At 36.7% G+C, this 26,922-nt stretch overlaps 1 protein-coding gene across 1 annotated transcript; it reads right to left on the bottom strand.

Moving 5' to 3' along the window:
• Positions 1-614: 614 nt before the first annotated feature.
• On the bottom strand, positions 615-26,922 carry LOC127839916 (diacylglycerol kinase theta-like). Its single transcript, XM_052368306.1, has 11 exons — positions 26,889-26,922; positions 26,285-26,450; positions 24,578-24,668; positions 21,247-21,360; positions 20,372-20,513; positions 12,619-12,627; positions 5,172-5,329; positions 4,002-4,153; positions 2,314-2,462; positions 1,532-1,640; positions 615-831 (listed from the first exon to the last, which is right to left on the bottom strand). Exons 1-11 carry the CDS (start codon positions 26,920-26,922, stop codon positions 615-617), a joined length of 1,341 nt encoding a protein of 446 aa, XP_052224266.1.

The raw sequence follows: 26,922 nt of genomic DNA, 5'->3' as shown, positions 1-26,922 counted from the left end.
TGGAAAAAAAAGTTGCAGCAACGTTGGAAAAAAAACGTCGGGAAAACTTTCATATAGACCATTGGTACAACCAAACTGCAACGTTCGAATGCAACCTAAATACAACGTTGCAGCAACATTGGATATTGTGACAACCAAACTGCAACGTTTGAATGCAACCTAAATACAACGTTGCAGCAACGTTGGAAAAAACGTTGCAGCAACGTTGGAAAAAAACGTCGGGAAAACTTTCATATAGACCATGGGTACAACCAAACTGCAACGATCAAATGCAACCTAAATACAACGTTGCAGCAACGTTGGATGCCCAATGGGAAACTGCAACGTTTGAATGCAACCTAAATACATCGTTGCAGCAACGTTGGAAAAAAACGTTGCAGCAACGTTGGAAAAAAACGTCGGGAAAACATTCATATACACCATTGTGACAACCAAACTGCAACGTTTGATGAAACGTCCGAGTAATGTTTTGTATGCAACGTTGTGGCAACGTTCGGTAAGGGTTGCCGACGTTGCGACCTAAATATTACGTTGCAGAAACGTTCGCACAACGTTTGATGCCCACTGGGAGGGACTACAAACACGTCAAAGTGTGTATATGAGTGGTAAAGGACTTAAGTGCCGTACCGACTGTTAAACTTGTCTGGCTTTTCCTCCCTAGCTTGATGGAAGTCTAGTGATATGTCTGCATCAATGCCTATGCCAAAGTAGTTGTTCATGACAAATATGGTGGTGGTGTCCTCATTCGTGTTTGCAGAGTTGGTATCGTTCGCTATCGCCACATTGACATCGTCCTGTTCCTTCTCATTGGGATGGAATATAACAGTCCAACTGGCATGAAAGAAAATATTTAATTTATTGTAAAGTAGATCTTTGGGATGGAATATAACAGTCAAACTGGCATAGAAGAAAAGATATAATTCAATGTAAAGTAGATCTTTGGGATGGAATATAACAGTCCAACTTGCATGGAAGAATATATTTAATTTATTGTAAAGTAGATCTTTGGGATGGAATATAAAGGTCCAACTTGCATAGAAGAAAAGATATAAATGAATGTAAGAAAAGATAAAAAAAAAACAAAGAGTAGAACATTATGCCGTGTATATTAAGGCATGAAATGCATGGTGACCTATTAATGGCTCATTTACAATTACCAGACCACAAGGCATTAGAGTAAAGGCATGTTTTTTCACGAGAACAATTTTTTTCTCACTAATTATTTTTTACATTAGCCAAAGTAGCCCCCCTAACAGTACAAGTTTACATTTATTAATTTTATTTTAATGGGGAAGGGGGATTTTTATCAATTTGGAGGGAAAGGGGCTGAAAAAATGGACCAAACCATGCTCTTGTTATGTTCATTTGAATGAACAATTCATCTGGGACTTTTTACTGTCGAATACTGAACAAAAATTAAATTAAAGCATCGACTTAACTAATTTATATCATCATTTTTTTTCTATATCCCATATCTCATCCATCATTTTCTCTTTCCTGTTACAAGCAAACAACAATAAAGCTAGTATACCGGTCCAGTTTGATGTCCGCTGCATCAATGACATCTCGAAGGTAGCTGAAAGGGTCCTCCCCTCCCGTATAGCCTGGTCCCCACCTTAGAACTCTCGCCAGGTCATTACCTGTCAACACACACATGCTAGATCATTACCTAAAAAACTTTCTGCCTAAACTGGTTTTTTGCTAAGAAGAGAATTTCTTTAAAAAAATCATCATAAAAACGAAAAATGTCATTCCTAATTAGCCTGTCATAAGCACAGGCTAATCTGTGACAACACTTTACACCCTTGCATTTAACCCCCTTTTCAGAGAGCACAGTCAATATGCTTCAAAATGAATCAAACAAGACTATTGCCAAGCAATAAAAGTCCCCTACCTACCCAGGATCCGCCATTTTCAGCAATATTTGTAGTCTATTTGTTGGCATAGCAACCAGAATTTTTGACGTAGGAACAAAATAAAATGACGTGCATTATTGCCATCTATCCATGTTTCAAGTTTCATGAAAAAATATGAAGAACTATTAAAGTTATCACAGGTTCCACCATTTTCAGCAATATTTGAAGTCTATTTGCTGCCATAGCAACCAGAATTCTTGGCGTAGGAACAAAATGAAATGGCTTGCATAATCTCCATATTGCTATCTGTCCAGGTTTCAAGTTTCATGAATATGAAGAACTTTTAAATTTATCGCAGGATCCAGAAAAGTGTCACAGACAGACACAAAGAGCGCAAACCATAAGTCCCTCTACGGTTTCACCGGTAGGAGACATAAAATCCAGATCTTATACATACCTGTACCAAGGGGCAGAATGGAGAGCGGTGGTGACTGACAGATGGCGTCCTGGCCCACATTGTCAAGACACAAGAGCACCCAACCCACAGTGCCGTCCCCACCACAGGCTAGGATCTTGTAGTAGGGGACATTTCCCAACACATATAAACTGGAATACACGCGTGAAACTGGGAATATGCACAGGCATCGTAAAGAATACATGAACTGTAAAAACTTCCTCCAAGCCTTACAAAGTGAGCCTATTTCTGGAAAGTTCTGGGAAAACTGGGCTTAATGCATGAGAGTATCCCAGATTAGCCTGTGCTGGCCGCAGAGGCTAATCAGGGACAACACTTTGCATCTAAACTTAATTTTTGCTAAACAAGAAACATCCTTAAAAGAAAAAACAATAAAAGCAGAAATTGACGTCTCTCATTAGCCTGTGAGAACTGCACAGGCTAATCTGGGACAATATGCACATGCATTCAAGCCCGTTTTCCTAGAGAAAGGCTCATATAGACTGGTTATGTAATGGTAAATAATACATGAACTGAGAAAAATTCCTTAATGCAGGAACAAATGATCATACTTCTTTTCTTACGGAAACATACACTCACCATTGACAAGTCTGACGATGAGAAGTTACGGGGCATTCTCAAAGAAGGAATGAAGTAAGTGACAAATTAGTAAATCACAGCACAAACTCCAATAGTCCGCAACAATCATGCTTGACAGATTACATATGGGCCGTGCTCTGTGATGAAGGGGTTTAATGCATACACATGTGCGTAAAATGTCGACCCAGATTAGTCTGTGCAGACTGAATAGGCAAATCAGGGATGACACTTTATGCCAAAACTGGATTTTTGCTTACAGGAGACTTTCTGAAAATAATAATAAAATAAAAGCGGAAAGTGTCGTTCCTGGTTATTCTGTGCAGACTGCACTGGCGAATCTGAAACGACACTTTACGCACATACATTACTCCCTTTTCACAGATCATTACCCATATACATGACCTAGTGACAAAAGTGGTACCATCCTCATGATGGAAAGCTAACAGATCTAAATAAGAATGAAACTCACAAATATCAATGGTCAACTATTCTCGAGATGGAAACTAACAAATATGATATTAAGTGGCAAGAAAAACAGTAAAGTTTTTTTCTGGGAGCGTATCTTGTAATAATCCACCATAATGATTCTCAAGATTGCACACTAATAAATATTGGACTGAATGCCATAAATAAGCAATTTTATAAAGGCACATACCCTGGTAATGATCAACAATTCTCAAGATTGAACTCTTAGCAGACACAAATTATCAACTGCATAAAAGACAAATACCCTTGTAATGGTCCACCGTTCTCAAAATTGGACTCTTTAACAGACACAAGACTGACTGCCATAAATTATCAACTGTATTAAAGGCGCATACCCTGGTAATGATCCACCATTCTCAAGATTGGACTTTTAACAGACACAAGACGGACTGTCATAAATTATCAACTGCAATAAAGGCACCTACCCTGGTAAGGGTCCACCATTCTCAAAATTTAACTCTTAACAAACACAAGACTGAATGCCATAAATTATCAACTGTATTAAAGGCACATACCCTGGTAATGGTCCACCATTCTAAAGATTGAACTCTTAACAGACAAAAGATGGAATGCCATAAATTATCAACTGTATTAAAGGCGCATACCCTGGTAATGGTCCACCATTCTCAAGATTGAAGACTTGGTGTGGGTTAAGGAGTTTTCTGAAGGAGGTGGTCAGGTTGAGGCCCTGGCACCCCCCACTCTTCACGTTCACAAACACAAGCAGGGGGGTGGTGTTCTCAGGGATCATGTGAGGCTGAAACACACAGACAAGACAGGCTAATCAGGGACGACACTTTCCGCCTAAATTGGATTTTTGCTTTAAAGAGACTTCATTTAAACGAACAATGTCATAAAAGTGGAAAGTGTCGTCCCTGATTAGCCTGTGCAGGCTGCACAGGCTAATCTGGGACGACACTTTACGCACAAACATTATGCCCAGTTTTCTCAGGACGCGACTCATTTGAGGTCACAGTTATCCCCTTCCCACTCAGAGGTAAAGTGGAAATGGCTATATGCAACCAAAAATACTATCAGAACAGGCTGCGAGATTCAGGTTTTATGCTGTTTGCTGCTTATTAGTATCTTGGTAGGGGGGAGTAAATGACTGAAGTCACGTCATGTTTTGTGGTCTCATTAGCAGACAGGGTACCTCTTGACTGGCTGTGCAGATTCTAGTCTGGAGATATAATGGCCGCAAATGGCATAAGACACATTTTTTGCAAGAAACGGCTAATATGTATAAAGGCAGACTTGCAACATTTTCAGGCACTCAAGCTGAGACCTCTGGGTTGTTATGCCAAACTGTTTATTTCAATTACTGAAGCTGAACAGTGCAAGTTAGAAGGTCTTCTGGGGAAGCATGTTTGGTATGACTGTTAATTTGTGTTTCCAGGGATCATGGGAAGCTGAAAACAAACAAATGGCATTGTCATTTTGCTATATATATTGCTACAATATTGTGGGGTTAATTATTTTATTAGGAAAATTTAGGAGACCCTGGAATAATCAATGCAAAGCAAATAAGCCTGGCTATGAGAAAACTGGGCTTAATCCATTTGTCAACACAGGACAAATCAGAGACAACACTTTAAGCCTAAACTGGATCTTTCTTAAGAAGAGCATTCCTTTAAACGAAAAAATCCATAAAAGCAGAAAGTGCCATTCCTGATAAGCCTAGGCTGACTGCACAGGCTAATCTGTGACGATACTTAAAGCAAATGCATTAAGCCCAGTTTTCCCAGACCACGGCTCATTACCTCCTAGCCACTTACTTGTATATTGGGTAATAACAGTACAAGTAGGTGTTTATCATCAAAAACAGCATCCTTTAAAATGTTGAACACTCTGGCGGCCTTGTCCGCAGATGAGAAGTCCAGAACCAGGACACCGTTCTCATAGTATATCACATCAAAGCGAACCCATTTGTTCTCTGAAATACAGTACTCATAGTATATCATATCATATTATATCAAAGCACACCCATTTGTTTTTTTTTTTTTTTTTTTTTTTTTGTTTTTGTTTTTTATTCAATATCATACATACAATGTAAACATATATATGATCATACAACATAGTGATTGTACAAAGCAATAAAGTTCAGACATGTTATACAAGATATGCTAATATAATATATATTTTTTTAGAGAGAAAAGAAAAGAACAACAGAGGAATAGTTATGAAAAATGATAAGTTGTGTAAAGGCGGAAGAAAGCATACTGGGCTTGTGTGTTTTGTTGTATATTCACAATGGTCTTGTCAGATTGAAAAAAAAAATAATAATAAAAAAAAAAAAAAAACTATTTTAGAGAGATAAACTAGCATTAGAGTGAAATGTATATAAGTGGACAAAACATTATGAGAATTTAATCCGATTCCATTTTTGTTCAAAGATTTGTAATGTGTCATTTCTGAGGGCTATTTCTTTCTCAATCTGGATTTTTAGTTTAAGACTATGGACAAAACAATTAAAATTTGGTACTTGTTTTTTGTACTTCATGTTTAAGATAAAATATTTCATCAATATAACCATAAAATTCACAATATTATTACAGTCTATTGATTTCAATGAGTTAATTCCGAAACTTACATTTAAGAAAGATAGTTTAACGTTTAGTTGATGTTGTTCAAGAAAAGATATTAATTGATTCCAAATAGGCTGGATGTGTTTGCACTCCCAGAAAAGATGTTCTATAGTTTCAATGTTTTCACTGCAGAAGTCACACAGATTTGAGTTAGATAATTTGCATTTAAAGAGATATTTATTTGTAGCTATAATTCTATGGATGTATTTATATTGAAAATTTCTCAGTGTGCTTTCAATAGTTGCTTTATATGGCATGGTAAATATGTGTTTCCAATTAAGTTCATTTTCTCCAAAAAGGGCTTGCCATTTAATTTGGATTTTGGAGTTTTCTGTAGGGTTTTTAATTTGTAGTGTGTAAAATATTTTATTTGTTTTGTTTTTTCTTCCAAGTATGTTTTCTACAAATGTTGTTTGAGTACATGGTGTATTATTTGTATTGATTTCAGATTTAATATGTATGGGTATGCTTTTGATTAGTGTGTAGTATTTCAGAAAATTATTTGAAGGTATTCCGTATATGTAGCATATATTATCAAAAGAGTAGAAATCCTTAATTCTGTAGTCATATAATTGGTCGACATATTTTATGCTTCGTTCAAACCAATCTTTATAGAAAAACGTCTTATTGTTTGAAGTTATGTCTTTATTGTTCCATAAAATAGTTTTACTGCTGTTTTGGGTTTCTAGATTATGAGTGACATCACTCCATGCTGATAGAACATCAGACAGAAATATGTTTTCGTTTGCAATTTCATGTAGGATAGTATTGTTGATGTTACATTCAAATAGTAAAGAGTCACCATATTTTTTTAGGATTTTCTGGTAGAATAGTTTCCATGTACTCGTATTGGTATTATCTAGGTATCTTTTAACCCAGCTGCATTTGATTGCATTCAAGAATGAGTCAATGTTCGTTAATTGGATACCTCCATTTTCTACAGATTGAATTAACTGAGTTCGTTTTATTTTGTCAGGCTTACCGTCCCATATGAAATTAAATATTGCTGATTTTATATCGTTAATAACATCATTTGGTGGATTTGGGAGGACTGTTAATACATAAATTAGTTTAGGAAGTGCAAACGTTTTCAATACTGTGTTTTTTCCGATTAGTGTAAGTTTACGGTGATGCCATGATTTTAAGCAGTTTTTAAAATTCTGTAATTTAGGTAGTATGTTTTTAAGAACTGTATACTTTTCATTATTTGTGAAAGTAATTCCTAACGTTGTGGCATCATCGGATGTCCAATGAAATTTCATTTCTTTTTTATATTGAACATTACTTTGTTTTAATTTACCTACTCGTAGCACAGTACATTTACTTTTGTTTAGTTTAAGACCTGATGTCATTCCGTAAAGGGTTAGCGATTCTATTAGGTTATGGAAAGAATCGTAATTGTCGTTTAAAAAATAAGTTGCATCGTCAGCAAATAGGGACTGTTTGATTTTTTCGTCGGGTTCTAGTGAAATGCCTTTTATGTGTTTATTTGATTGGATGTGATGTGATAGGTACTCGATGCAAATAATAAATAGCGATGATGAGAGTGGACATCCTTGTCGAACCCCTCGTTCGATGTTGAAACTTTTTGAAAAGAAGCCATTGTTTATGATTAAACTGTTAATATCAGTATAGAATAGTTTGACCCATTGAATGAGACTTTCACCAAAGTTCATATTTTCTAAGCAAGAGAACATAAATGAATGATCAAGCGAATCGAATGCCTTTTCGAAGTCTGCAAAGAATATTAGACCAGGATCATTTGAATTGTTGAAATAGTTGATGCATTCTTGGATAAGACGAACGTTTTCACCAATGTAACGTCCTTTTATGAAACCAGATTGAGATTTTGAAATGATTGATGGTAATATTTTTTTTATTCTGTTTGCTATGCTTTTAGTTGCAATTTTATAATCATTGTTTAGTAAACTAATTGGGCGCCAGTTCGATAAGGATTCTAAGTTTTTTCCAGGTTTTGGAATGAGTGATATTATACCTTGTTTTTGAAGCGTAGTTAGGTTTTCATTATTATATGAATAGTTTAGTGATTTAATTAAATGTGTTTTGATATCATTCCAAAATATTTTATAAAACTCAATGGTGATGCCATCAGATCCTGGACTTTTGTTATTTTGCATTTCTTTTAGTGCTAATCCACATTCATATTCATTTAGTAATCCGTCACACAATAGTTTTTCTTCTTGATTTAAAGCGTGATGTGTATTTTTAAAAAGAGTGTTATTTTCAACATTTTTTCGTTTATAGAGGGTTTCGAAAAATAAACGTTGTTCTTCTAGTATTTGAGTTCTGTTTGTTATATCTTTGCCATTGACTACTAATTTGTGTACAGTTTTTTGTTCGCTTCTACGTTTTTCAATGTTTGCGAAGTATTTTGTATTTTTTTCATTGTGTTCAACATGCTGTGCACGCGCTCTTAGTATTATTCCATTGAGATGTGTATGATAAATTTCATCTAATATTTGTTTTTTTAACGTTATTTCATTTTCAATGTCGGTGGTATCATTTGTGTTCGTTTGATGCAATTGTTTTTCAAGGGTTTCAATGGTTTTGATGGTTTCAGTTTCAAGTTTGTGTGTTTCTTTTTGTTTAAATGATGTGTATCTAATTGTTGTGTTGCGTATATTTCCTTTAATTACTTCCCATAAGGTATTTGGGTTTGCATCTTTATTATTTTGAACTGTATTTAATATTTCCTGTTTTATTTGTGTTTGATATTGTGTATCTAATAAGATGCTGTTGTTAATTTTAAAGTATCCTGGGCCTCTTTCAGGTTGTATATTATGCAGTTTAAGTTCAACTAGAGAGTGGTCAGTCATAAATCCTGGTTGTATGTTACATGTGTCAATAATGTTGCAAAGAGACTCAGATATTAAAAAATAGTCTAATCTACAAAATATTGTTGGTTTTGTGTTTGAGTGCCAGGTGAATTTTCTTTCGTTTGGATATATTGTACGCCAGATGTCTATCATATTGTAGTTTTCAATTATGTTATTTAAAATGTTTCTATTTTTAGGATGAGTATAAAGGTTGCCCTTCTTTTTATCTAATAATGGGTTAAGAACAGTATTGAAATCACCACCGACTATGATGTTTTTATCTTGATTATTATTTATAAAGGATTGTAGTGTTTCATAAAAAGTGGAATCATCTATGTTAGGGCCGTAAACGTTGATTAATGTTAATTGTGTTTCGTGTATTTTGATATCTATACTCGCTTGTCTGCCAATTATTATTTCGTTAAAACTATCGACTGTGATCCCAATATTATTTTTTATCAAAAAGGCCACGCCTTGTTTATTAGAATGTTGACCACTAAGATAGATGTCTCCGTCCCATTCATCTTTTAAGGTTTGTCTTAAAGTATGTGTCAAGTGACTTTCTTGTAATAGGATTATACTATATTTTTTTTCGTCTAACCATTTGAAGATTTTTATGCGTTTGTCTTTATTATTTAGCCCTTTTACATTTAAAGTACATATCTTAATCATTTAAAGAAGTGGAGGGTGATGTAAATGATACTTTGTGTATGCTTGTCCAGTTGGTCCCTATTTTAAAAAATGCCCAGTTGGTTTCTAGTATAAGACATAAGATATCATTACATACAAACGAAAAAAGAAAACAAAAAATATGGATACAAACAGCTGAATAGTCCATAAAAAAAGAAGCAAACAGAAATAATCACAAAAATGAGAAGAAAACAACAATAAACGATTTGTCTCCAATAGAGACCTACATAAGCGCACTTCCGTACACTGGAAATGCACAAATTATTTGAAATAGTGATCTGAGTATAAAAATATATATATAACACCGTAGATTTATGGTAACTTATAATTATAATAATATACCAATACAAAAACTACTAAATTGTGTGTGGATGGTGGTTCGGTGCGTGTGTGTGTGTGTTTGTGTGTGTGTGTGCGCGCGTGTTGCCCGCGTGTGTTATGCGCCTGTGTTGTGTATGTTCGTTGAAAGGAGTGTGCGCGCCGGTTCAGTTATGTGTGTGAATGCGCGCGTGTGTGTGTTTGCGCGTGTGTGTGCGTGTTTGTGTATGGTTTGTATGTGCGCGGCTGCGTGTGTGCGTGCACGTATTCGTGTATGCGTGCTCGTGTGTGTGTGTGTGCGGGCACGAGCGCGCGCGTATATGTATGTGTGCGTGTTCTGGTTGTGTAAAACGCGTGTGTGCGGGTGCGCGTGTGTATGTGTGTGTTTGTCTGCGGTTGAGTGCGCGCGTATGTTCATGTGTGTTTGTGAGCGTGTATGTGAGTGTATGTGTGTATACATGCATGTGTTCTGTCTTATTGTTTTGCACTGTGTGTACCTGTATCTCGTAAAAAAAACGTTGTAATAATTGATAACCTTAGGTTACAATAATGACTATAACATGACTATTACAATGACAAAATATGCATTCTTATACAAACATTTTGTGCTATTATTTGTCAAGAGGTTCACGACAGTTAAAAAGAACCTATGCACCTACTGTATTTGAAAATCATCTATTGATTATATATGTATATCTTTATTTATTGTTAAACACAATTAATGCAATCAGTACACGTTTTAATAAACTGTTGTCTACGAAACGTTTAACAAATATCAACATTACACGATATGTGCTAAGATCAAAGACATATACATGAAAACATTCGTATGTCCGTCGCATTGTCGATCTGAAATATACGAAAAACGAAACCTACTTAGATCGACTGACGGACATTCCCACGTTTTTGTTTGATAAGCAAACGTTTTATAAGCATTTTATACTTATAAAATGTAACTCCAGTATTTTCATTTTTACTGTATCTGGCCTGCAGTTAATCTAGTTCCGAAAACAAAATGAACTAGAGATACCACCAGATGTGTTTTTACTCATATAACAAAATTATGAGCGTCTTACTCTCAATAAATATTTTAATTTTTATTAACAAAAATGATTACAAAAATGTGTTGCCCTGTTTGGAAAGAGGTTAATTGACAACATAAGTGATGTGGATTTGTAGAGCAAATACAATATACTGAAAATTACACAAATTATATAAAACACATATTTTCTGTATTTTATATAACACATATATTCTACGCACCGCATGCTATGTACATAAATATAGGAATAGATACATATCCTCCTATCACAGCTCACGAGCGACATAAAAAAGCGCTTTTCCATACACTGGAAATACACAAAATAAAAAGTTTATATATAGCTCCGTAGATTGTATGTAACTTATAATAGTAGTAATGTAACAGTGAGAACTACAGAATTGTGTGGGGTGGTTCGGCGCGCGTGTGTTTGTGCGTGTGTGTGCGCGCATGTTGCGCGAGTATGTAGTGTGCGTGTGTTGTGCATGTACGTGTAAGGGTGTGTGTGCGCGGGTTCGTGCATGTGTGTGTATGCGCATGTGTGTGAATGTATGTGCGTGTGTGTGCGCGTGTGTGTATGTGTGCGTGTGTACGTGCGTGCGTGTGCGCGAGCGTGCATGCGTGTGTGTGCGTGTTCGTATGCGTGTGTGTGCGTGCGCGTGTGTTTGTGTGTCTGTAGTTGAGTGCGATTTTCTGTAACACCTATTCTAAGCAACGCCCGCTACATATATAAATATAGATATAGGTTAATATCTTTAAATATGCCACAGTTCATGCAAACATAAATACAAGTAAACAATGCAGACAATAATTATGTATATGATAAGCGAAAGTTAATTTTTTATAGATATAGATGAATACCATTATATCTTTTCAATGAGCTCGGTCAATGAACTCGGTCAGTGAATTCGGTCCATGGACAACAATGAACATAAACAACACAACACTGAGCTGGGACAAATGACAACACTGTCGCACAGTATTCTAAAGAAAACTATTTAAGCCACACATTTGTTCAGGACAATATAATTTCTCGATTGAACATTCAATAAATTTACACAAAACTGGTATGGAAATCTCTATACAAACACATTTTTCTAGAAACTGATATTTTAGTCAATAAGAGTACAGTGAATGAAGAATGTCATTCAATATTTAAACAGAACAGGCATTTAAAAACAACAACAAAAAACGTTTAGGAATCAATGAAAAATGATATTTAAGTCAATAAGAATACAGTGAATGAAGAATGTCATTCAATATTTAAACAAAATACGCATTTAAAAACAACAATAAAAAAACGATTATGAATCAATGAAAACCTTGCAGTAACGGACCAAATGTTGGATACCGTTTGAATGATGCAAAAAGCACATTTTTTTAAACCAGAAAAAGGCAAAATGTCAGAATTTCTTAACACTAAATGGAAATTACTTCCTGGTCGCAAAGTTATATTGCAAATCCGAATTAGGATACAAATGTAGATATACTAGCCATAGAGGTATATTAAACAATGTAAAATATACTTCAACAAGTAAATTTTATTTGAAATATTCTGTATATACATCAATTTTAGCAATCTAGAGGGAACTTGTTTTGTTTGGTTTGTTTATCTGATGAGTACTATGCCGTCCCGAACGAACGACAACTCTTGGTCAGTGTGAAAAGGTTACAACATACCAATATATACACAAAAAACTTTCACATTGAAAAATGATGCTATATTGTGTATTACATACAGAATTATGAATACCTGTTGATACTTGATTATGCATGAAGTTTTTGTATATTCTCGTGGTGGTTCCGTATGTTGTTATGCGTGTCTTACATAATGCGTGTCCTAATTGACGCTTTTGCGCGCATGTGCGCAAAGGCGGCTGTTAAGTGTGCGCGTGTGAGAGTGAGTTTGCGTGTAAGTGTGAGTGTGCGACTGCGTGCGCGTACGTACGTAAGTGCGTGTGTTTGTGTACGTGCGTGCGTGTCTGGGGGTTCATGCGTGCGGTTGTCCGTGAGTCTGTGTGTATGTGTTTTGTAAGTTACATGTCAGAGTAACAAAAACAACAGTAATTAAAAACACGTGTAATATATGCAACAGAACAACATTTCTGTTTCTGTTGGGGGAAAGAACGCACTGAGTATACAAAGGAAAGAATGCAAAGTCCGGGGCTGGGTTTATTGCCACAGTTCTATTGTTTATGTTTTGTTTGATAATCGTGAGGTGTTGCTATCTGACACTTTTCGGGCGTATGTTGTTCTGGTATCCCCATTGTTTTTGTTTGGCCATGGCTTTGCAAGCCATAGTTTGTACTTGTCAAAGGACACAAACTCGTTGCGGTCTTGTCCTCGGTATCGAACGAACAATTTTCCTTCGCGAGACCAGGCCCTCTCTACCAACGCGGGTTCTTTTAGACGCAATGATGATAAAACTTCCGCATTGATCTTTGTTAGGTCCTCATTAATGAAAACGCCCGTACCTTTAAGAAGCTTGGCACGTTGCATTATGTCGATTTTTGTTTGCCGCCTGACAAATTTCACGATTACCGGTCTGTTTTTATTCGGGGTATATTTTCCAAGACGATGGGCAACGTCGACGTCTTTACTTTCGAGTTTTAGGCCGAGCTTTTTACTTAGCAGCGATATCGTTTCGTCGGCCACAACCATCGATGTTTGTTGGTCAGAGTCATTGGCTAGACCAGAAATTCGGACACTGTTCCTTCGTCCGTATTGTTCCAGATCATTTTGACTGGAGTTGTGGATGCTTTCTGCGTCTTGCTGCGCTTTTTTCAGGGCATCAATTTCGCTCCTTTGTTCTTTAATTGTTCTTTTAAGGGCATCTATTTCGTTTTTGCTTTCGAACACGCTTCCCTCCATTACTTCTAGTTTTTTTAACACACTACCAAGGAACTTTTCTTTAATTTCCTCAAGTGTATCCTTTATTATTGTTTTAATAAATGATGTGTCATTTTTTGTCAGCATATGTGACAGTTTAGCACTAATTTCGTCTAAGCGTTTTTCTAATGGTGTTTCGGTATGCTCTGTCGTGGTTTTTGATGCACCGCTTTGTATAAAGTCCGTCATGCTTTTTTGATTTTGCTTCTCGTTTTCCGTTTTCGACTTTTTACTATTCTTTTTGTTCTGTTTGTTTAGTTTATTTGCGTCTGGTGTTTCGAACACATGCACGTCTATTAGGCTAGTATCGGCTGCATCGGCTGCGTTACTCTCACTTGCCGTGGATGAGTGTTGTCTTTTGCTCATTGTTGTATTGTTTATTATGTTATAAGGTAGAAATCCGAGTCTCTCTGTGGTCTTTATGAGTTTATAACGGTTTATTCAGAGTGATGCACTTTATTGTATTCAATTAGACGAATTAATCATGCGTGACGAATTCACAGCACATAACGGGTAACAGATAATAGGCTGTAAGGCTAGAACTTGTTTGTCACCTGTTGATAAGTTTTGTGATTGCTATATATAAATTTGATTATTTTGAATATTAAAATACCCCACCCGCGTGAATACAGAGCGGGAGGAAAATATATCTAGAAAAGTCATTTAAAGCACATTTAATAAAAGTTCTTTACTTGGCTCTCGTGCAATAGTCCATATTACTATAATCCATCCATTTGAAACACAGATTGCACTCAGATCACTCGCTTTTTATTTTATTTTATAGATCTCATTTTCGATGTACGTGTTGACATGTTAACCGGAAGTCACACATAAATCCGGAAGTCACACATAAATCTCTGAACAAAAAATCATAACAGAATTAGGGCACTCTTCACGTAGTGTAAATCATTAAGACAAAGCCATTTGTTCTCTGAAATACATAAGTATATCACATCAAAGCAAACCCATTTGTTCTTTGAAACAAGAGGGCCAAGATGGCCCTAGTTCGCTCACCTGAGAGGAGTCGTTTCATTCAATCTTTACCTAATGTCAAACATGACCTAGATATTGACCAGAAAAACATCCTGGTCAAGATTCATCATTTTTGAACAAAAACTCTGGCGTAGGGAGTGCTTTTGTTTTATTTGTAAGATTTGATATGGTGACCTTTATTTTGAGTTGACCCCCCTTACCAAACATCAAACTTTTCTTACAAGGATTTTGTATAATATAATGAAAATTCGGACAATCTAAGGGCAATAATTATGGCATTAATTATGTGATTTTGCTTATCATCAAACTTGACTGAGATCTTTCAGCAACTTTGATGAAGAATGCTTGAGAAATGTGAATGCTAGAGTGTTTACAAACCAAATGTGGACGGACGGACAGCGCACAAAGACCAATCCTAAAACCTCACCTGAGCAATCAGGTGAGCTAAAAAGTGTGTTTAACCGATCTGAGCCGTTTTCCAACTTGTTCAAGAAATCGATACAACCAATGTATTGACTAAGTTTCACGATGATTAGGCAAAAAATGTGACTTCTATAGTGTTCGATCACAAGGTTTCTCTCTATATAGTCACATAAGGAAAACTGCCCTACCCCCCTGGCAGCCATGTTTATTGACCCATCGGGACCATTTGCAAACTCATCTGAAATATATATAAAACTAATCTATTCACCAAGTTTCATGATGATTGGGCAAAAAATGTGACTTCTAGAGTGTTCACAATTTTTTTTTCACTATATACATATAAGAAAACTGCCCCCCCCCCCGGCAGCCATGTTATTCAACTGACCGGAACCATTTTCCAACTCAACTCTTGTATCAAAGAAACAAATGTTATGACCAAATTTCATGAAAACTGGGCAAAAAATGTGACTTCTAGAGTGTTCACATATTTTCACGATATACAAATAGAAAAAAATGCCCCGCCCACTGGCGGCCATGTTTTTTCACTGATCTGGACCATTTTCGAACTCGTCCGACATATCAATAAAACAAATGTTTTGATTAACTTTCATGATGATTGGGCAAAAATTTGTGACATCTAGAGTGTTAACAAGGTTTCTCTATAGCCATATAAGGAAAATTGCCCCGCCTACTGGCGGCCATGTTTTTCAATGGACCGGAACCATTTTTTAACTCAACCAACATATCATTAAGACAGACATATAGACAAAGTTACATGAAGATTGGGCATTAAATGTGACTTCTACAGTGTTTACAAGCTTTTTTTTGACCTAGTGACCTAGTTTTTGACCCAGCATGACCCAGTTTAAAACTCGATCGAGAAATCATTGGGACAAATCTTCTGACCAAGTTTCATGAAGATCGGACAAAAAATGTGGCCTCTAGAATGTTTAGGAACAAATGTGGACGGACGGACGACGGACAAAGACCAGTCACAAAAGATCACCTGAGCAATCAGGTGAGCTAAAAACAAGAGCTGTCACCATAGGATGACAAATGCCCCCTATAAACGCTTTGATAGAAGTTATAGCATTTTTCGAAACCTAAACGCGGACCCTAAGTTCAAGGTCAAGGTCACAGGGGTCAAAATTTGTGTGCGTATGGAAAGGCCTTGTCCATATAAACATGCATACCAAATATGAAGGTTATATCTCAAGGGACATAGAAGTTATGAGCATTTTTCGAAACCAAAACGCAGATTTCGAAACCTAAACGCGGACCCTAACTTCAAGGTAAAGGTCACACGGTAAAAAATGTGTGCGTATGGAAAGGCATTGTCCATATACACATGCATACCAAATATGAAGGTTATATCTCAAGAGACATATAAGTTATTAGCATTTTTGGAAACCTAAATGCAAAGTGTGACGGAAAGACGGACAGACAGACAGAAGTTATGAGCATTTTTCGAAACCTAAACACAGATTTCGAAACCTAAACGCGGACCCTAAGTTCAACGTCAAGGTCACAGTGGTAAAAAGTTTTGTGCGTATGGAAAGGCCTTGTCCATTTACATATGCATACCAAATATGAAGGTTATATCTCAAGGGACATAGAAGTTATGATCATTTTCGAAACCTAAACGCAGATTTCGAAACCGAAACGCGGACCCTAAGTTCAAGGTCAAGGTCACAGGGGAAAAAAAACTGTATGTATGGAAAGGCCTTGTCTATATACACATGCATACCAAATATGAAGGTTATATCTCAAGGGACATAGAAGTTATGAGCATTTTTCGAAACCTAAACACAGATTTTGAAACCTAAATGCGGACCCTATTTCAAGGTCAAGGTTACAGGGGTATAAAATTTTGTGCGTATGGAAAGGCCTTGTCCATATACACATGCATACCAAATATGAAGGTTATATCTCAAGGGACATAGAAATTATGAGCATTTTTCGAAACCTAATCACAGATTTCGAAACCTAAACGTGGACCCTAAGTTCAAGGTCAAGGTCACAGGGGTTAAAAATTGTGTGCGTTTGGAAAGGTTTGTCCATATACACATGCATACCAAATATGAAGGTTATATCTCAAGGGAAATAGAAGTAATGAGCATTTTTCGAAACCTAAACGCAGATTTCGAAACCTAAACGCGGACCCTAACTTCAAGGTAAAGGTCACACGGTAAAAAATTGTGTGCGTATGGAAAGGCATTGTCCATATACACATGCATACCAAATATGAAGGTTATATCTCAAGGGACATAGAAGTAATGAGCATTTTTCGAAACCTAAACGCAGATTTCGAAACCTAAACGCGGACCCTAAGTTCAAGGTCAAGGTCACAGGGATAAAAAAATTTTGTGCGCAAGGAAAGGCCTTGTCCATATACACATTCATACCAAATATGAAGGTTATATCTCAAGGGGCATAGAAGTTATTAGCATTTTTGGAAACCTAAATGCAAAGTGTGACGGAAAGACGGACAGACGGACAGACAGACAGACGGACGGACGGACAGTCCAATCACTATATGCCCCCTTTTCTTTGAAAGGGGGCATAATAACATCCAACCTCGAATAACAATTAACACATAAATGAAACACAACTACACTGTACTATTATGAAAACATTAATAATCAAAGGGGAGTAACTTCTGTAAACTTTAATGCAATATTTAGAAGAGTTGTCTCGCATGTTACATGACCTTAATTAATGATTGTTTGCAAGCCTTTTTACTATATAAATATAAGGAAAACTGCCCCGTCCCCCTGGCAACCATGTTTTTCAACTGACCGGAACCATTTCAAACTTAACTCACGTATCTAGGAAACAAAAGTTCTGACAAAATTTCATGAAAATTGGGCCAAAAATGTGACTTCTAGAGTGTTAACATGTTTTTACTATAGGCATATAGAGAAAAATGCCCCGCCCACTGGCGGCCATGTTTTTTCACTGATCTGGACCATTTTCGAACTCGTCCGAGAAATCAATAAAACCAATGTTTTGGCCAACTTTCATGATGATTGGGCAAAAATTGTGACTTCCAGAGTTTTTACAAGGTTTCTCTATAGCCAAATTAGGAAAACTGCCCTGCCCACTGGCGGTCATGTTTTTCAACGGACCGGAACCACTTTTGAACTCAACCAACATATCATTAAGACAAACATTTTGACAAAGTTACATGAAGATTGGGCATAAAATGTGACTTCTACAGTATTTACAATTTTTTTCTTTTTTTTGACCTAGTGACCTAGTTTTTGACCCGACACGACCCAGTTTCAAACTCGACTGAGATTTCATTGGGACAAAGCTTCTGACCAAGTTTCATAAAGATCGGACAATAAATGTGGCCTCTTGAGTGTTTATGAACAAATGTTAACGGACGGACGGACAGACGGACAGTCGTACGACAGACAAAGACCGGTCACAAAAGCTCCCCTGAGCAATCAGTTGAGCTAAAAACTAGGCACCAAATTGTTGGTTATCACATAAAGGAAACCCCATTTTTTGTTCTTTGAAAAAGCTAGGCACAATACATGTAGTAAATCACATCAAAACGAACCCTTTTGTTCTCAGAATAACAGAGCAGTACTAGGGCACCGTACATCATAGTAAATAACATCATAGCAAACCCTTCACTGAAGACTTGTATTCAAAATATTTTTTAAAACAAGAGCACCGCATAACGGGTGCCAACGCTCGGCTGCGGGTGCAGTTTTGAATGAAAGAAAGCTTGGCAGAAAGCTTCAGTGACCTTGACCTTTGACCTAGTGACCCAAAAATGGGTGTGGTGTGTAGAACTTATCAAGGTGCATCTACATATGAAGTTTCTAAGTTGTAGGTGGAAGCACTTTGATTTTAGAGCCAATGTAAAGGTTTTAGCACAACACGGATACGGCGGACGTTGGGCAACGAGCTGGCTATGACAATATCTTGAGTTTTCTCCGAAAACAGCCGAGCTAATAAAATCATAATTGTGTTCACATCAAAGACAAGCATTAAGGTCTGAAGGCGATTTTTTGAGGACCTTCAGTCTGAAAATCACAGCCTTTCCTTCGTAGTTTTGAAAGAAAATTAAAAGCATTTTAAGGCTAAATTTGAACTTTGACCTTTAAGTGTGACCTTGAACTTTAAGGGAAGGGATACACACCACGTAGTGTTATTCTGCTTATAATTTTTGCAAGTTTATTTTAAAATTCTTCAATAAATGGCAAAATGGTAGAGCCTGAAATTGTTGATCTGCTGCATGGCCAAATTAGACCTTTGACCTCTAATTGTGTGACCTTGACCTTAAGGTAGGGAGACATGTATTTCATGACACATCTTGTCTTATGAGAGTTTAGATTTGCGACATGATATTAAAAAAATCAACAATATATGACAAAGTTATGGATGGCACAGGAATGTTTGGACAAAGCTCCAGAAAAGGAGACACATAGATATTTTGACTGCTTTATGCTGCCTTCTTCAAAAAGGGGCGAAATTCAAGATTTTGAATAATAACTTATTATTGGTGATGATCAATCCTTATTGTTATTTAGGCAGATTGCACACAACATACACAGGTAATGATTTAAATGATACATACAAATGTTATAAAGTACATAATTATTTACCGTGTTACTCACTTGAGACTAGTAAAATACATCATTACACGTCAAGTTACTGCTAACCGCTTTATGTATAACATTAGAATTTACATGTTGAGTTACTGCTTTCCACTTTGTATATGAGAGTAGAATTTACATGATGAGTAACTGCTTTCCACTTTGTATATGACAGTAGAATTTACATGTTGAGTAACTGCTTATCCCTTTGTATATAAGAGTAGAATTTACACGTTACTTTACTGGTAACCACTTTATGTATAGCAGTAGAATTTACATGTCCAGTAACTGTTTATCCCTTTATATATAAAAGTAAGGGTTACATATCGAGTAACTGCTTACCACTTTATATATAACAGTAGAATTTACATGTTGAGTTACTGCTTATCCCTTTGTATTTAAGAGTATAATTTACATTTCGAGTTGATACATATTACTGTACACTTAATACATATCAATAGAGCTTACGTTTTCCAACAATGTCAAGCAGTACTTTTTACACACATATAACAGTATCACTTACGTTTGCCGACAATGTCAAGCATTATTTTATACACACATATAACAGTATCACTTACGTTTGCCGACTAATGTCAAGCAGTATTTTTTCGTATTGTCCTTGTGACAGGCCCGTGGGAAAGTTTCCCACAAACAGGGATATACTGGGGCCATGTGGGTCCTCCCTCTGCTGCAGGTAGTAGCGCGTCATCTGGTTCTGACGTAACGACTCCTGCATGCGATAACAAGAGATGTGTTTGTCAGAAACACAATGCCCCCTATTGCGCCGCTTTAGAGCCATAAATTTTACCTTTGACCTTGAAGGATGACCTTGACCTTTCACCACTCAAAATGTGCAGCTTCATGAGATACACATACATGCCAGTTATCAAGTTGCTATCTTCAATATTGCAAAAGTTATGGGCAATGTTAAAGTTTTTGGACGGACGCACACGCTGACGGACTGATGGTCAGTTCAACTGCTATATGCCACCCTAACAGGGGCATAAAAACATTACATAATACATAGTATGTGATGCAACGACATCTGGGTGGAAAACAAGCACATTACACTTTGTGTGACACAATGACTCTTGCGATGGATACAGGTATATGCAGTGATACAAATTAGCACTTTTTACAAGCATGCTCAAATTCTTACAATATTCCTTGAAACATAAAAAGTTATCAAACCCGAAACCTTTAAAATATTGTGCTCAGATGAGCTTAAAAAGATCTTAAAATAGGGTTAAAATTCTTCAAAGTTAGTTTTATTACATAAACTAGGTCAGATATACCACTTGCAAAAGAATGACAATCCTTAGAATGACGTCTTACTTTAAAGGTCAAATTCTTTATTCTCTGGTTTTGCTGCTTAATTTATCAATAAGGCTTTAAAAATACCTAGGCTTACATACAAAGGATACATTGAACATAAGATACATAAGCTTAAACAACACCCTTACCTTTCTGCAGTTTTTGATGAGTTCCCACGGCAAGTCATTGTGTGCCAGCGTCCTCTCCGAGACCCTCTTATCCAGGAGGACTTCTATCAACCGGTACCGACTGGGATCAGAGTCCTGCAAACAGCACTTAAGAATTGATTCTTATTTTTCGGGCGTTTATGCAGTATGAACGCTCAGGACGAGTTGTGAAAATTCTCTGAAGCGGGCTAGCGCTTCTCGGTAAATTTTCAAATTTATCACTGAATAACTACACATCAGTGTCTTGTAACCATTGGTCCAATTTTAGAAGCTCCGACTTCGAAGGCGGTAATGCCGGCTTACGGGTTATGCAAAATGAACTCGTTCATTTTTCTACAGAAAATTAAGAGTGAATGTAAATATAACAACTTAACCCTTTCCCACTCAGAAGTGAAAATGGTTATTTGTAAACAGCACAAAACCAGAACAGCCTGCGAGTAACTTGCAGTCTGTTTAGGTTTTGTGCTGTTTGCTGCTCATCAGTGCCTAAGGGTTGGAACTAAAACCTTTAAATCTTGGATCTAGTAAGAAAGGTTTTTAATAAAATTTAACTTTCTGTGGGACTACAAATGCATCAAAATACATATCTTAGGGTTAACATGAAATTAGAACAGAAATAAGTAGCGCTTTGTGTAAATGAGGTTTAATGCATGTGCGTAAAGTGTCTTCCCAGATTAGCTTTTGCAATCTGCACAGGTTAAATGGGGACAATACTTTTTACCCTAGACTGGATTTCTAATTAGAACACAAATTCTCTAAAAGAAAAATTCCATATAACCAGCGAGTGTGGTCCCAGATTAGCCTGTTCAGACTGCACAGGCTAATCTGGAACAACACATTTCAAACATGCAATAAGCCCAACTTTTCCAAAGCACAAATCTAAACAATACTATTGCCAAGAAATAAAAATCCCTTACCGGCTCCACCATTGTCAGACATTCCACCATTGTCAGAATATTTGTATTTGTTGCCATAGCAACCAGAAATTTAGACTTAGGAACAAAATGAAATGACATGCATAATGTCCATATTGCCATCTATCCATGTTCCAAGTTTCATGAAAAAATATTAAGAACTTTTAAAGTTAGCGCAGGATCCAGAAAACCACCATTTTCAGCAGTATTTCTAGTCTATTTGTTGCCATAGCAACCAGAATTTTTGATGTAGGAACAAATGAAATAACGTGCATAATGTCCATATTGCCATCTATCCATGTTCCAAGTTTCATGAAAAAATATTAAGAACTTTAAAAGTTATCGCAGGATCCAGAAAACCACCATTTTCAGCAGTATTTCTAGTCTATTTGTTGCCATAGCAACCAGAATTTTAGACGTAGTAACAAAATGAAATGACGTGCATAATGTCCATATTGCCATCTATCTATGTTCCAAGTTTCACGAAAAAAGACTAAGAACTTTTAAAGTTATCACAGGATCCAGAAAAGTCAGACAGACTGACGGACACACAGAGCGCAAACCATGAGTCCCCTCCGGTAAAACCAGTAGGGGACTAATAAAATTTCAAATCAGTAGGTGTTTAGCTTATATCACATGTCACCAGAACATTTTTTTTGAAGAATCTTGGTAAACCATGTAACCATGACCTTTCACATCAAAATCAATACGCATTTTCCATAACTCCAAAGTAATATAAATTTGGCTGATCATAGGTCAAACCATTCTCCAGAAGTCATTCAAAAATGATATTTCTGTTACAAAGTCTCTGTGACCTGGACCTTTCACTTGTCAACCTCAAAATTTAAAGGCATCTTTCCTCCCAAGTATCCAGAATACCAAATCATGAAACAGAGGGGCAAAGCGTTTTCTTGATGTGTGAAAACAATAGTTGTACTGACAAACCAATTGTCCATCAAACTGACCAACAGCTGCAAAGTTATACACCCAACTTTTTTGTTCTTTATAATGGTAAATAATCAACTAGTTTAATTCTAGTTACTAATTTGCTTGCAATTTTAAACAAGAGGCCCTGAATCGCTCTACTAGCTGGAATCAATAGGGCTCAAGCCCTTGATAGTATGAACAATCTGAGTAAGTTTCAAATAAACAGACCCAACATGGGAAATTTTTCGCATAAACAAGAAGAAACGTAAAATTTAAACTTCAAATGGCTCCTTTTCAACAATAAGTTGGACAAATTTTCTTCACTCTCAATGGGGTTCTGGCCCTTGATGATATAAAACATCCGTTGAAGTTTCAAAATGATAGAAATTTATAAGTAAACAAACAAGAAATGTGTTTGTCGGAAACACTATGTCCCCTGCTGCGCCGCTTTGAGTTTGTTTGACCTTTGACCTTGAAGGATGACATTAACCTTTCACCACTCAAAATGTGCAGCTCAATGAAATACACATGCATGCCAAATATGAAGTTGCTATCTTCAATATTGCAAAAGTTATGGCAAAATGTTAAAGATTTTCATTTTTTTCTCAAATTGAAGGGAAGATGATTCTGGACTTATAACTCCGATATTGCTCATTTTTAATAGGGTTTGACTCATCATTCAGATAAACACAATATGCAAGTTGGAAAATGATTGGATGAAAACTGTGGACTTTATTGCGTAAACAAGCCTTATTTCACAATTTTCTCAAATTCAAAGAGAGATCATTCTGGACTTTTTACTTTGATGTAACCCATTTTCAATAGGGTTCGAGTCCTCATTAATATAACAACACTGAACAAGTTTGAAAAGAATCGGATGAAAACTGTGGACTTTATCGCGTAAACAATAAAAAGTCTAACGCACGCACGCACGAACGGACGACGGAAACCACGCCATGACATAAGCTCTTCAGGCCTTCGGCCAGTAAAGCTAAAATCACATTCCTGTAAACATGCACTTTTGTGAAAACCCAGTTTACATAAACTCACATTTGCAAAATAGGAGGATTCCAGCCCATTCAAATGCGAGTTGCTTAAGCAGTTGATGTTGATGTTGCAAAAGCACAGTGTCCGAAATCATAGATCAAACCTAAATATGATGTTAACATTTTCTTAACCCTTTCCCACTCAAAGGCAAAGTAAAAATGGGTATATGCAACCAGTATTAAATAAAAACAGCCTGCAAGTAAGTTGAAATAAGAACAGCAAGTAACTTCCAGGCTGTTCAGGTTTGATGCTGATTACTGCTCATCAATACCTAAGGATTGGAAAAGAAGGCTTTACAAATTGATTCTTGTAAGAAAGGTCTTAAATTTATTGTTATTTTCTCAGTGACAAAAAACAAACCAAAGTGCGTATCTGAGTGGTAAAGTGGTTAAGTGTACTCCATTGAAAGAATGGCTTACATGAACATCAATTCCAAACTTCTTCAAGGCTGTTCGTATAATGTCCTCTGTTGTGGATTCACTGGTCACCGTGATGTTCTTGTGACCAGAGGAAACTCTACAAACCACACAAAATGATTACCATTAACATTAATTGCAGCTTGTTCTGGGAAAATGGGTCTAAATGCATTTGCATAGTGTCATTCTGGAATCGCCTGTGAAGTCCACACAAGATATTAAGGACAATGCTTTCCACTTTAATGGAATTTTTTGTTTAAATGAAGACTCTTCTTAGCAAATATCCAATGGGACCGGAATGTGTTGTCCCTGTTTAGCCTGTGAATAGTGCACAGGCTAAACAGGGACAACACTTTATGCACATTCATTAAGCCAAGTTTTTCCAGAACAGGGCTCAATTTTTTTTTATTTGACAATAGGACTGTAACATTTGCTTAGCTTCATGAACAAGAAACCGTCGGAGACGGGTGATGCTCCCCAAAGGTTTTTGTTGTCACAATTTTGCACTATATATTCAGATAAAAGGAAATATCTTGAGGGCACAGTAGTTGGGGGGACAATAATTTGTTTATAGAAAATTTCAAAGGGCCATAACTCTGTGAAAAATCATCCGACCAGAACCCGCTGATAATATGCACATCTCCTCTTGGTAGTGAAGCTTCCCATAAAGTTTCATTGAATTCCGGTCATTAGTTGCTGAGAAATAGCCCGGACAAGAATTGCACTATATGTACTGTAAATGGTAAATTTCAAAAATGTCAAAGGGTCATAACTCTGTGAAAAATCATCCGACCAGAACCCGCTGATAATTTGCACATCTCCTCTTGGTAGTAAAGCTTCCCATAAAGTTTCATTGAATTCCGGTCATTAGTTGCTGAGAAATAACCCAGACAAAAATTGTACACGGACGGACAGACAGACAGACGCACACACGGACAGACAAAGCGGCGACTATATATATAAATAAATTTTGGGGGAGCATAATAAATGTACGTCTTCTGGCTTGCTTTGGAAAACTACAAATGGAGGTGACTTGTTCAATTAATTGGAGACCTCTCTTGTAAATAAATAACGGTTCAGTAAAAATTCTGTGCATGCTAACATTTTCCATTCTTACTTCTACATTTCTTTACGTAATTTATTACACACATCAAGCTGATTCAGTAAGGAATCAGGGTTCACTGAACACGATACAACTAAAGGGTTATTTTAAATCAACATGGGGTTTGTTTCTTTCAGGCTATCGAGTAACTGCTTCATTATTCAAATGAGTTATTTTAACATTTATAATGTATATATTTATGAGCCGTGCTCTGTGAAAAGAGGGTTTAATGCATGTGTGTAAAGTGTCCCAGATTAGCCGGTGCAATCCCCACAGGCTTATCAGGGACGACACTCTCGCTTTTTCAATATATTTTCTTTAAAAAAGTCTCTTCTTAGCAAAAATCCAGTTTAGGAGGAAAGTGTTGTCCCTGATTAGCCTGCGCGGACTGCATAGGCTAATCTCGGAAAACACTTTAGGCACATGCATTAAACCCCTTTTTCATAGAGCCTGGCTCATATCTGTCTTAACAAAGTCTAAATCCCACTCTACAAAATGAGACACAAGCCCAAGGTGTCAAAATTTCAGTTCAGGCCAACTAAAGTCAAGACTGTAGGCCTAATGGGCGTGTATAAATAATGATGACTGTGTATACAAAACCAGAAGAAACTCACTTTAAGCAACCCGGATAAACTTTTATATGCCCTTTGTCCGGATCACTCTCCTTGTATCTGAGGAATATTGATGGCCGCTTGCCGTCAGGGGTTTTCAACTGGGCACGTATGTGTTTGCTTTCATCCAACTCCCGCTCACCTACAAACAAAGCTGGAACTATAAGGCCTGGAGTCAGAATGGTAACACACAAGCATGTACAAACATAGCTGGAACAAAAAGGGCTTGGGTCAGAATGGTCACACACAAGCTTGTACAAAACATAGCTGGAACAATAAGGCGTTGGATCAGAATGGTCACACACAAGCCTGTACAATAAGAGCTGGAACGATAAGGCCTCGAGTCAGAATGGTCACATACAAGGATGTACAAACATAGCTGGAAAAAAGGCCTTGGTTGAGAATGGTTGCACACAAGCATGTTTAAACATAGCTGGAACGATAAGGCCTTGGGTCAAAATGGTCACACACAAACATGTACAATAAGAGTTGTAAATGTTCGACCTTAATCACTTTTTTATCAAAAACTAAGCATAGAATGAAGGATATGGCCTTTAACACACACAAAGTATATCTGAAGCTTCATCATCGTCAGTGACATTGGTACCACAATCAATACAAGAAAACATAATGCCTGCCAT

Source organism: Dreissena polymorpha, chromosome 7 (assembly GCF_020536995.1).
Source record: "Dreissena polymorpha isolate Duluth1 chromosome 7, UMN_Dpol_1.0, whole genome shotgun sequence".
Classification (NCBI taxonomy): domain Eukaryota; kingdom Metazoa; phylum Mollusca; class Bivalvia; order Myida; family Dreissenidae; genus Dreissena; species Dreissena polymorpha.
The sequence above is the reverse complement of the archived record's forward strand: the minus strand, read 5'-3'. Positions and strand labels throughout refer to the sequence as shown.

Coding starts and splice junctions, on each gene's coding strand:
- LOC127839916 (XM_052368306.1), bottom strand. CDS start 26,922: ATGGCAGGCATTATGTTTTCTTGTATTGATTGTG. Junction 21,361..24,577: donor TGAAGAAGTTTGGAATTGAT/GTTCATGTAAGC, acceptor TGCTGTTTGCAG/GACTCTGATCCCAGTCGGTA. Junction 1,641..2,313: donor CATTCTGCCCCTTGGTACAG/GTATGTATAAGA, acceptor GTGTGTTGACAG/GTAATGACCTGGCGAGAGTT.